Genomic DNA, 12,676 nt, shown 5'->3' with positions numbered 1-12,676 from the left:
CCTGGCCCAGTGCATCATGGGAACAGGGTAGACCAAACTACCAAGCCAATTCTTTACTGGAAAGGAAACAAGCTTCCGGGGACCGGTTTCTGGCATTGCAGCCGTCTTCGGCCCGGCTTGCTTGAATCCTGATGGTGCAGTGAGCAAGGGACTCACATCTGAGCATACCCTTCCACACTTGTGGTGGCTAAAACGGTATGCTCAGACATGAGTCCCTTGCTCACTGCACCATCAGGATTCAAGCAAGCCGGGCCGAAGACGGCTGCAATGCCAGAAACCGGTCCCCGGAAGCTTGTTTCCTTTCCAGTAAAGAATTGGCTTGGTGGTTTGGTCTGCCCTGTTCCCATGATGCACTGGGCCAGGGACAGACTAATTTGCATATAGCCAGGTTCTGAACTGGGATGGTGTAGTGAGCTAAAAAAAACGGTGATGGATCAAGCCCTGATCTTTTGACTGGGTATGAGTGTTCTGTTTAATTCAGATGCTCTGTCCATCACCACCCCCTTTTCTGAATCGTTTTGGCCACTATAGGAGTGGCAGGGTATGCTCAGACATGAGTCCCTTGCTCACTGCACCATCAGGATTCAAGCAAGCCGGGCCGAAGACGGCTGCAATGCCAGAAACCGGTCCCCGGAAGCTTGTTTCCTTTCCAGTAAAGAATTGGCTTGGTAGTTTGGTCTGCCCTGTTCCCATGATGCACTGGGCCAGGGACAGACTAATTTGCACATAGCCAGGTTCTGAACTGGGATGGTGTAGTGAGCTAAAAAACGGTGATGGATCAAGCCCTGATCTTTTGACTGGGTATGAGTGTTCTGTTTAATTCAGATGCTCTGTCCATCACCACCCCCTTTTCTTAATAAGAAACAGGCACTGACAAAGCCAAGTGTTATGTTATGTGTAATTGTAAAGCGCACCATCACCGACGTGGATATGCTGTCAAGGAGCGGATATGTGCCTATTTCCAGGGTGGTTAATCAAAAAAACAGGGCTTCAGCTTCTTGCAGAATTTAAGAAGAGAGGAGGAGGCTCTCATGTAGAGAGGGAGGTTGTTCCATGCTTTAGGAGTGATGTAAGAGTACATGATCTGGTTCTGTGCATGCGTTGGATGTGTGCGAGTAGGAGTCCTGCGGAGAGGAGGTGTTTGGCTGGTTGGTGGAAGGAGCAGCGACTTTTCAGGTAAGTGGAGCCTAAGTTGTTTAGTGCCTTGAAGTACGAGTTACTTACCTTCAGTAACGATGTACAGGGCCGGACTGACTACGGGGCATTTTGGAATTCTGCTGAGCTGGGGGCAGAGTTCACTGCAGTGGGGGCTGATTTCGTTTATGGAGACCTGCGTGTACTTTGAAATAATTAAAGCAAAACAAATTTCGTTCAGTACACGCAGGTCCCTATCAACGAAATCTGCCCTCAGGTCAGCAGCATTCCATAACGCCCGGTAGCCAGTCCGGCCCGGACGATGTATCTGGTAGAGGCGATTCTAGAAGCAGATTCCTTCACGTGGAATTATCCCCAGGCATGAGTCCGGATCTGGAAACTTTTTGCCACAGCATCCCTGCGCGCCGGGGCAGGGCGACACCACGCGACTCCGCCCAGGTGTCGTCCGCGTACGTGACGTCAGCGAGGTCACATAAGCCCCACCCCGGCGCGCCTACGTCAGTTTTCTTTGGAGAACTTTTCCGCGCCGCAACGCGGAGCCACCAGGCAAAACTGTGGGAGCATGGCAACAGTGTGCGAAAGAGTAGAAATAAGGGGCGGAATAGAGAACAAAGCAGAGCCCCGAGCAGCCACCCTGACAGTATGTAAACCGCCTTCCCCCCTACCCTGGAGACAGGGAACATATGTAAAGTCATGACACCTGTAGCAGGCCTACAACCCCCACCCGGAGAGGGGAAGGGGAGCCCACCCCAGAACAGACAGGAAAAACAACCACTCTCCAAGCAACCCCAGCACAGAGGGCAACCATCCCCAAGGAACAAGGGCAAGGCACGGGCAGATGACCCCAACACAGAGGACCACAGAGGGGCAGGGACCCCTAGCAGCAAGAGGAAGGGAGGGCAGAAATTGAAGGCAAACCCCCCCACCCTCCCAAACCTGGAGCAGCCAGAGTAGCGGGGCACAGAAGAACTATAACCCCATCCTCCAGAGAACCAAAGAGTAGGAAGGTACAGCAAGAAGATGGAACAACCCGCCAAGAGTGAAAGAATGCACTCACAGGAGACACAGCCCCCACCAGGAGGCGAGTGTCGACCAACCCAAGGGTCCTCGCAGAACAGGGAGGAAGGGGTGGGCCCTGAAGGAATCTGCGGCTAGAATACTCTCTACCAGATACATCGTTACCGAAGGTAAGTAACTCGTACATCTGATAGAGACTACTAGCCGCAGATTCCTTCACGTAGAATAGATACTCTAGTAATACCCATGGGGAAGGAGGGACTGCGAAGGACCCACCAGCCATGACAGGACAGAGGGTCTCACAGGGGACCAGACCCGTGGGCCAGGCAAGTAACCCGGCACCTCCCAGGCAAGGGGATCCCCACAAGCAGAACCCAAAGGCCACCAGAACTCCCCAGCAGAGCACAAGCTATATAACAGCTACCAAGACATGGGAACCCTCTTTGGAAGAACTTCCGCAGCACAGGGAAAAAAAAGCCACAGGGAAAACACCCCCGCGGAAGGCTTGACAAGCAGGCCAAAAGAAAAACACAAAAGGCCTAATCTCAGAGCCAAGTCTGTGTAACAGTTCCAGCAAAAAACACACAGTGAACAAAGGGCCATCCAGCAGCCAACAATGCTAAAGTCCTAGCAAGGAGGACTCAATGGCCAGAAAACACACTCTACAGCAAGAACAACCGTCCCAGGAAAGGACCAGAACCAGCTCAACTCCGCAGTCATGGAGGAGGGGAAGAAGGAGGAGGAGGAGGGGAAGAAGGAGGAGGAGGTGGATAAGGTGGAGGATGAGGAGGAGGACCTAGCCCTGCCAGGAACCTTTGGATGGCTGAGTCACCCGGGGCATGGAACAGGCTACCATCAAACGGAAGATCAATGAGCCGCTCCCAAATATTTTCTGGGAACGCGCCGTCCCGAAGCAAAGCATGGCGACGGAGGGCGACTGAGGAAGCCATGGCCCAGACCAGCACCTCCGAGATGCCCAGAGCGGAGCGGAGAATAAACGCTGCTAGCTCCCGGCTATCCAACGCATGATGCCGTAAGTCCACCTGAACAGTCTCCTGAGAAGCGGAGGATCCCAGAGACTCAGCAGAGTCCCACAAACAAGAGGAGGCCCTAGCCAGTACACACAAGGTGTTAAGGGCCCACAGGCCAGCGCTGGCCGAAGGCGAACATGTTGCGCCCCCAAGAGTCCAGCCAGCGGGCCTCCCGGGACGGCGGAGTCAACAGTGGCGGCAGGGAGGGAAAAGCAGTCCGTAAAAGTGGATTGGCAGCAGAGGGGTGGAGGGGAAGACGCAGGGTCACGCGGTGCCGGAAGGTGCCGGTGCAGAAAGTGTTGAGGCACCGGATCACCTGAGGCGGGCTGCCTCCAAGCCCCCGTCAGGAAAGAAAGGGGCAAACCCTCAAAGGGAAGCAAGATCTCCCTCCCACCAGAGCCCTGGTGGTGAACCTCCAAGAGATGGTCCGCCGGGAAATGAGCAACCGGGTCACCCATGCGCAGAATCTCCACAGCGCGTGAGCAAAGGCCGCACCCGCCTCGGTAGGGCCCCGCGGCGGAGAAAGCAACTCCTCCGTGGGCAACGGCTGCAGACTAAGGCGGCCGTCCCCAAAGCCAAGCGGAACGGGCAAGGGCCAGGCCTGGAAGTCAGAAGGAGCAGAGGTATGGGGAACCTGCCGCTCCTCCGACAAACATCTTGGCCCCAGAAAAGGCTGGGAGCCACCCTTCGACGATGCCGGAGAAATAGACACCACACGGCGGCCAGTCTCCGGGAAGGACGACACCAATATGCAGCCAGCCTCCGGAGAAGAGGGAGCGTCTGAAGACGAATCCGCAACTAGACGCCTGTCAGGAGCCGTCGAGTCCACCGCCTGAGGCAGGACGGTAACACCACCCGGCGCCAAAGAGACGCCGGATAGGGCCTTCAAAGCCACACCACGCAAGGGAGCGGGGCTGGGTCCGAAGTGGACAAGGGGCGGCGCCGGAACGGCGCTGACTTGACCTCCCCCGAGGCAACCGCCTGCGTGGAGGAACGAGAAGGACCAGGGGAGTGACACAAAGCCCTCCGCCAGCCTCGGCCCAGCATGTAACGGAGGTGGGCCGGCGAACCACGCGGCGCCGCCAGGCCAGATTCAACCTCAGACTCGCCCTGGACGAGGCAGCCGCCTGCGTGGTGGGACGAGAAAGTCCCAGAGGGGGGCGAGGGTCCCAGTCAAGCCTCGACCCAGAGCGGGACAGGGAGGGTCCACCGACCCTTGTGGCGCCGCCCAATCCAGCAACTGCCGGGGCCGTAGAAGCGTCACCTCGGCCTTAGACAGGAACACCTTGTCAAAGGACCAAGAGGGGCTCGGGTATGCGAGCCGAGCCCCGCCGACCTCCCATGACACCACAGAAACTCCTGCTGGAGTTTGCGGCGAGGCAGAGATGCCGTGGTCTGAAGGAGTGACCCCGGAGGAGCCGCACACCAACAGCACCACATACTCCAAGCCTAGATCGGAGCCGGAGCCGCCGCCGCGGAGGGCCCCGCGCAAGGCAAGGGATCCGCTGAAGCCCCAGGAGGGGAAGGAGGAGGAGAAGCCAGTGAGGCCTGCAAAGCCACCGTGTATGTCTCTATCTGGACTCTAAACGCCCCATCACCGGGAAACGGTGGATAGGAGGACACGAGGGGCCGCATCACACGTGGAGAGTCCACGCCACCAGCAGGCCGAAACCCAGCTCCCGGGAACAAACTGCGACACTTACCCACCGGGGAGCGACGCTCATGCGACATAGGAGAAGGACAAGGCCGACGACCACGGCCGTATCTGAAGCCGTCTGCCGAGGCTGATGGAGGGGAGGAGGTCGACCTGTAGAGACGCGCTGATAGTAGTTTCATCCGGCACACCTGCCGCAACTTCGGCTTCAACTGTTGGCACGCCTCACAATCCATGGTGCCGTGAACCTGTCCCCAAACACCACATACAAATGAGGTGAGGGTCTGTCGCCGACATAAGTCGCTCACACGACGAGTCTTGGAGCCCGAAGGAATTTGCACACTGTTCCACCAAAAGAAGAGACAATGATGAAGAAAAAGAGCCCCAAAACAGGCCCGTAGCAAGACCGGATCTGCGTTGCACACAGAAAAGGGCAAAACTGACGTAGGCGCACCGGGGTGGGGCTTATGTGACCTCGCTGACGTCACGTACGCGGACGACGCCTGGGCGGAGTCGCGTGGTGTCGCCCCGCACCTGGCACGCAGAGATACTGTGGCAAAAGGTTTCCGGATCCAGTCTCACACCTGGGCAGGGCCGGACTTGGCCATAGCGGGCACCGGGCAATCCCCCGGTGCGCCGCATGGGTGGGGGCCGGTTTTGGGCCCCTGGGGGCCGTTTTTGTTCCAGGGCCGTATTTGCAAAATCGGCCCTGTAACAAAAACGGCCCTGGCAAAGAGCACGGCGGCACCTCCAAACCCCCCCCCCCCCCCCCCCGAGTGTGGCGGGTGGGGGCGTCCGAGCACTTTGCCAGGGCCGGTTGTGGTTCCCAGTCCGGCCCTGCACCTGGGGATAATTCTACTTGAAGGAATCTGTGGCTAGTAGTCTCTATCAGATTGTGTGTGTGTAATTAGTTGGAAATGAGCGCATTTGTAAATTGGGACCCAGTGGAGCTCCCTGAGGTGTAGTGTGATGTAAGTTCTGTGTGGGAGTTTGAGGATGAGTCTGCCTGCCATGTTCTGAATGGTTTGTGATCTTCTGGCGAGTTGCTTAGTGATCCCGGTTATAGAGGATGTATCCGTTGTTCAACTTTCTAGGGATTAGGGTGTGAGCAAGAGTTCTTCTAGTGTTGCTTGGGAGACATTCGAAGATCTTCCTCAGCATCTTCAGGGTGTGAAGTAGGATGCAATGATATCGTTGACTTGTGCAGTCATGTGCAGTTTGCTGTAGATTATTCAGAGGATCTTGGCATGGGTGCTGGAGTGGGTTGAGTTCAGCAGGCCACTAGTTCGACTAGCATGGAGAGGGTTCTAATGCCAAAGATCACTACTTCTGTGCTGTCAGTGTTGAGCTTGAGACACTTGGCTTTCATCCAGTTAGCAACTTCGGTCACACATGTGACAAACTTGTTTTTTTTGGGGGGGCGGTCTTGTCTGAGAAGGAGAGCATGAGTTGTGTGTCATCAGTGTAAGGATGTTGATGTGTGCACGGGTGATGTTGGCCAGAGCGACCATGTATGCGTTGAAGGGGGTGTGGTGGAGACATGAATATTGATTTTGGGCTTTAGAGGAGTGAGGGGGGAGGCTGACAGAATCAGCTCTATCCGCTAAGAAGGAGCAGATCCAGCAGAGAGTAGGCGCCTGATGATGATGGAATGAGAGAAGTCCAGTAGAATGAGCCAATTCTTGTGGCCTTTGTGTAATGAAAAGTTATTTGCACAGCTCATCTACAACATAAGACTGGTACAGCAGGGGCATACAAGTCCAACCTTATCCAACAGAAAGACTAGGTGCACGAAAAAAACTGAAGTAGCAGTGCAAGTTTCAAACCACAACAGGAACGGCAGAGGGAATGGAAGTAGGAGTTTTGCTGAGACACGCATCCATGCATGTGTGGTTGCCTACTATTCCAGTTTGGGTTACTAAAGGAGTGCCAACAGCACTCAGAATGGTGCCCACAGCACTCAGATTGGTGCCCACTTAAGTGGATCTGAAGGAGTCGTCTTCAAATGCCATTCTTTTTGCTGGAGCCAGCAGGCTCAGTCGTTTAGCACCATAACACCGGGGTTGGACTCTGACAGAAAATAGGCCAGCAACAAAATAAAAGTGGCCCCCATTAGCGAATCAGACAGCTAAAAGAAGTGTCGCAAGTACTGCAAATTAAGACAATGTTGAACTTGTAAAGGCACACACCGTATAGGATGTTTAGATGGAATGGGAGACTGCATGCATTTGTGCTTGCTGCAATGTTTGAGGTAATATTAGGGAAATTAACAGTAAAAACACAGCATACCAGACCATAAAACAGTCTCAACCAGCCACAAAACAGCACAGATACTGAGCTGCCAGCCCAGCCCATCTCATACGGTCAGATTGCCATATAGGCCAGTTCAACCTGATGTCAATTTAAAGACTGGGATAGTGGTTATTCCCACGGCCATTCTAGCAGCTGAGCCAAGGGCAAGGCTGAAGCAGTGATTAAAAACCACAAGGGGGTGCACGACAGAGCTCAGAAAGGAAGGACTAGGGGTACCACAGAGCCATGGAGCAGTGGAGGTGACCAGCCTGAGCTGCAGGGAGAAGTGAACAGTTGAGATGAGAAAGGATACCACATCTCAACTCTCATCACTTCTGTGTCTTGTGCTGTTGCATGTTTGAAACATCACTAAAAAACACTGCGGTCATACTCGCTGGACCACAGGACCCAACAAGAAGACCACTTTCCATTCACAAGCCTGGATGCTTAAATTATACTTGTGGATTTTTAGCAAACACATTTGATTTATGTTCAGTCAATAAAACAATGTGTTTAATTTTAAAACGTCATTACATATATTTTCATGTAATGCAATCTAAAGCAACATTTAATTTAAATAACAGATTTCAGTTCACAGTTTTACTGTGACATTTTTATGTCATGTTAGACTATCTTCTAGGTGTGGATTCAAAATGATGGGCCTTTGTCAATATGGCTGAGCTGTGGAAAACAAGTGGACCTCAAGAGGAGGCACTGACCTGAGAGAAGAGGAGGTAGCCAGCCTCGTCACAGGGCAGCATGTCATCCACTAGCACCGTGGTCCAGGTGCCATCCTTGCAGAGCCGCACCTGATAGGCGCCTTCTGGGCAACGGTCCCGCGTGATCATGACTCGCTCTACCAGCTCAGGTCGCTCTGCCAGCACTGCCAGGGCACTCAGAAACCTATATGGAAAGTTAAAAGAGTAACATGAGATATGCAAAGCTTTAAGGGCGCCCATGCTCACAATAGTTAGTCCCACTTCTGTTACACAAGTGGATAAGCACAGAAGGTTTGGAGCAAAAGGTCCTTGGACAGCAAGTTCTCGGGCTCCCAGAGTGGTAATCTCTTTAACTTTGAAATCACAAAGAAGTGACCTGAATGAATTACACAAATTGTTTTTATTGGACTGTAAGGCAGCTTTCTAAACATTGCAATGGAGACGGAATTGTGTAATACATTTAGTTGAGGATTAAACTAATGCAGGGACATCATAACAAAATGCTTAAATAATCTAAAGAACAAACTAGTTACCTTCAGTAACGCCTTTTCTGATGGAGACTATCTAACCACAGATTCCTCACATTGTGATTTTCCCCAGGCGCCAGAAACTCTTGTGTGTTGGCAGGTGGTGTAGTATGGCTCCAAGCCGGATCCATCCCACCCTGGATGTGACGTCGGGGTCCCATATGTGCACCAATGCTGGTGTGCTAACACCAGTTTCTTTCTAATCTCTGTCTGTGCCATTGGATGCAGAGCCATTGAAATCAGAATAAAGCAGTTTGCTGACTTTCGGATGTAGAATCTTTTTAATGGATTGTATGAGACCATTCCACAGAATGGGGAGGAGGGCAGGCTGGAACTAGATCTTGCTGCTGCGACAAGAGATACACCCTAAGGGGCAGACAGATTAGGGGACAAGTGCTTATGGCCAGAAGCTCTGGGTAGCACATCCTCCTTCCCAGTGTGTAGCCACTAAGATGACTTGGGCCCAGTGCTTAATTTGAGCCCGTTGTTTCTTGTTTCTGGTGCTCGGCACCAGCTCTTAATTATCAAAAACGGTGCTTGTGAATGTCTGCCTCGTGGTATCATGTTTGGCCAATTTACCAGTTGTTTATGAATTTAATATATATTAAAAATGACTATTACCTGCCACCCAAGCCAATTTTATAGTTTTGGGGGCCTGTAATCGTCTCAACTGTCACACTTGTAGAAGTGTGAAAGTTAGTAGTTGTGCTGATGCTATCATTGCAGCACTGGAAGGGGCAATCTTTTGTGCAAGCTGCAGTGGCCTCCTGACGAGAGCCCTGGCACTTATTTGTCCACAAATTAAGCACTGCTTGGGCCCTATCTTTTTTGATCTTTTTCAGTATTGTAGAAAGGTGGAACATGGATGGAAAGGTGTAAAGGAGTTCTGACCTCCAATGTCGGTGGAAGGAGTGTCCGAGTGAGCAGCCTTGGTAGCTCTAACACGCAAAAGCTTAGACACTATGCACTTTCTGGTGGTGGTTTGATGGTGAATCCGTTGAGCCAGGGTTCTATCCATTTTTGGAAAATTCCCTGTGCCACCTCCGTGTGTAATTGCCACTCGTGATCCACTAAGCAAAGTCGGATGAGTTTGTGCACCTTGACATTTAAAAATCCTTTCAGGTGCTAGGTGACGAGGGAGGTGCCATGATCATGCAGCTACTTGGCATAGGACCCACAACCCCATGGCATTCTATTTGTTACCACAACAGTACTGCTTTCCATGAGAACATGTGCCCGTTCCTCTTTGATGGTAGAGAAGAACTATGTAATTGCCGAGTGAGGCCCTCACAATTCCAACAAATTGGTGTAGAGGCGAGTCTTTGCCAAGGATCAGAGACCTTTGCTTTCCACCTCACCCAGATGACCTCTGCGAGCCAGAAACAAAGCATTCGTCACAACCGTCAGCTCTGGGTTGGGTAGGGAGAGGGCTCTGAGACGGGTCCAATTACAGTCAAGCAGCCACCAATGTAGTTCTTTCACAGTCTCCTTTGACACCTGGATGGACTCTGACAAGTCTCGTTGGTGCTAGGTCAAGGGCTAAAACATCAGTATCATAGCCTAAATGTCCTGGACTCGCTGAAGCGGAGGAAAGACTCAGAAAAGCACCATATCCAGGATGGCTTTGATGATGGTGAGACGTTGTGAAAGGATCAAGTAAGATTGGCATTTTGATAGAACATCCCAAAAATGTCAACAGTTCTGCTATCACCTGGAGATGTATTACGACTACTTGAGGTAAGCGGTCTTCAGGGGGGTAGGTGGGTTGGAGGCAACATCCTGGTTTGGGACAAGGGCTCACCAGGACATCAGTCAGGGCTCTATTAAAGGGTAATAAGGGTTCTTGGCTGGTTGTCCAAAGTTAAAGTCCTCAGTGAGTACATTAGTTTTCACCTCAGACGTAAGTAAAATAAGATCGAAAACCTCTGTTGCCCTCCTGATCACCATGGAGAAGGCAGCAAATGTGTCCATTGCTATGGCCTGTGTCTGGGATGTGAGGCCAATATTCAGGATGTATCCAGACCATTGCCATCCTGAAGTTTCTCAAACATGTTGCCTTCGTCATATTGGTCTTGGTCATCAACATTGTTCACATCATCATATTGGGAGATGTGTCAGGTTTGATTGGGCGTATTGTCGAGGTCTAAGTGGAAGGTGATGGGACTTGGTGTCTGATAAAACTATCGGCTCAGTTTCCAATGTTGACACCAGCTTTAATGGTTGAATTGGTGGCTTCGGGTATGGCGCCAGGACCAGAGTCAGCATAACTGAGCTTAACTTAAGGAAGGGGTTGGCCTCGAATCAAGGTCGAGGGACACAGTCCACGCCAGGGATGGACCCCCTGGCAGTAACTCGACTGGAGGTCCCCTAGGATGCTTGGGGACTCAAAGATGCACCAGAGGGATGTGGCGGGCATTAAAGAAAGGGTCTCAAAGGGCGGTTTCAGCTCTTGGAGCTATTGCAGCTATCTCGGGACCAGTGCCGGAATCGGTTCTGACTTGGAGGACCGACTCCGCAGCCTAGAGTTGTCCACAGCGTGACAATGGAGACCCATGTTTGTAATTATGTTTCTTGAACTTTTTACCTGAACCTCCAGGATTGATGGTCACAGCTGCTGCCTAGGGAGCGAGAAAGTCCTTGACTTCGACCGGCTTCGACTTGAGAAGTTCAGCGTTTGAGAGTTTTACTTCACCATCGCAGACAACCTTACGGTTCATTTTGGAGCACATATCGCACTAGGGCGATTTGTGTCTCGAGCCAAAGCACCAGAAAAACACATCCTCAGTGTCAGTTAAAAACATATGACAGTGATAGTCATGTCACAGCCTAAAATATGTTGTTATAGGGAGAGACATACCAAACACTGAAACTTTAGAGGAAAATAGTCTGTCAGAATGACAGGACTCAAACCTCTGGATCCTCATCGCAAGGTGTAGAAAGAAAGAAACTAATGCCAGCGCAACGGAGGCGGTGCATATATGGGGGCCCAGATGTCACATTCAGGGGGTGGATCCGACAGGGAGCTGCATGATGCCACCTGCTGACGCATGAGGCAATTGGTAGCAAAAGTTTCCAGATCTAGTCTGTGACTTGGGGAAATTCACAAGTTGAGGAATCTGCAGTTATAAGTCTATAAGAAATACAACTCTGCGACATTTTACAAAATTTCAGATTCGAAGTAAAATCAGTATTTTTCCAATAAAGAACATTTACATAAATAAACAAAAGAGCAAAATATAAAGGAGAAAATGTAAAAACACAAAGCGTTGCATGTAATATTCTTTTCCGAATTCCCTTATTATAAGAGACCGTAAGAAATTAGATAAGGACTGCCAATGGGGAGTGGAGTAGGGGGCTCTGTTAGAGTAAATGTCCCATGTAGACTTTACACAAATAACTTGCATATGTATGTGGCAATACAAACTTATTTTTAGCAACAGTGTGGTTCATTTTCCAGTGACCCTTAGGATGGTCAGTTCTTCTAGCATGGTGCATTAGTTCTTCCTCTTAATGTGGCGGTGACATGCATACTTTTATTTGCACACTAATGGGGAGCTGCAGTCTCCCTGTGCTTCCATTCTGATGTTCTGCCAGTGTTCAAGAGATCGCGCTATTATAGGCAATGCTGTGCAACCCTGAGCTCCTGATTCCTATTATTCCTTGTCCTGAGGTTCAACTTGCTATAACAAGTCTAGAAACTAGTTTCCAAATCATTGGACAAGTTAATTCATCTAGATCATTTGTGAGCAGGTTTGTGATTGCTTCTTAGGGCCTCCCTCCTGCTGGAACATGGGCACTAGAACAAGACACTACTACAGGGCTTTTGCTTCAGTTTGGGCTAGGGGAAGCATCGCAAAAGGCCTGTGCCTATTTTTCTGTTATGAGAAATAGCTTCCAGTAAGATAGTTTTAGCCAGAGAGAACAGGAGGTTATTTTGCAATACATTTGCTCTACTACAGAGATCTCAAAGATTTCTAAACAACCAATGCATTTGACTTGCATTATTCTCTCCTGCCACTCAGCACATGCAGAAAGCCTGCTTAGGTAGCTTTTAAGTGCAATGGGTATTCTGGCCAGCATCAGAGGCCACACATATTTCCTTCTAGAGCAGAGATTGGTCAGCTTCTCTTCTGCTGCGATAAAGCACCTTCTCTTCTCTGTAAGTACACTTGCAGCAAACCCCTCTTTTCAGAACTCATTAATTAGTCGAGTTGTTTTTGCTCCGCTTCTTTTGGCTGCAAATCTCAGGATGCCCACTGTTTATATTAATGCAATCGGTCA

The 12,676-nt window shown here is 50.9% G+C and overlaps 1 protein-coding gene across 4 annotated transcripts in view; it reads right to left on the bottom strand.

Annotated features, from left to right (window-relative positions):
• CAPN15 (calpain 15) overlaps window positions 1-12,676 on the bottom strand; it is a 315,793-nt gene that overhangs the window by 76,383 nt on the left and 226,734 nt on the right. For all 4 annotated transcript variants that reach the window (XM_078663054.1, XM_078663053.1, XM_078663055.1 and 1 more), the window contains one exon: window positions 7,869-8,052. In XM_078663054.1, coding sequence (XP_078519180.1) covers window positions 7,869-8,052 — 184 coding nt within the window. The remainder of the gene's footprint in view (window positions 1-7,868; window positions 8,053-12,676) is intronic.

The sequence above is a fragment of the Lissotriton helveticus genome, chromosome 10, assembly GCF_964261635.1.
Source record: "Lissotriton helveticus chromosome 10, aLisHel1.1, whole genome shotgun sequence".
NCBI lineage: Eukaryota > Metazoa > Chordata > Amphibia > Caudata > Salamandridae > Lissotriton > Lissotriton helveticus.
This window is presented reverse-complemented; position numbering and strand designations above follow the sequence as displayed.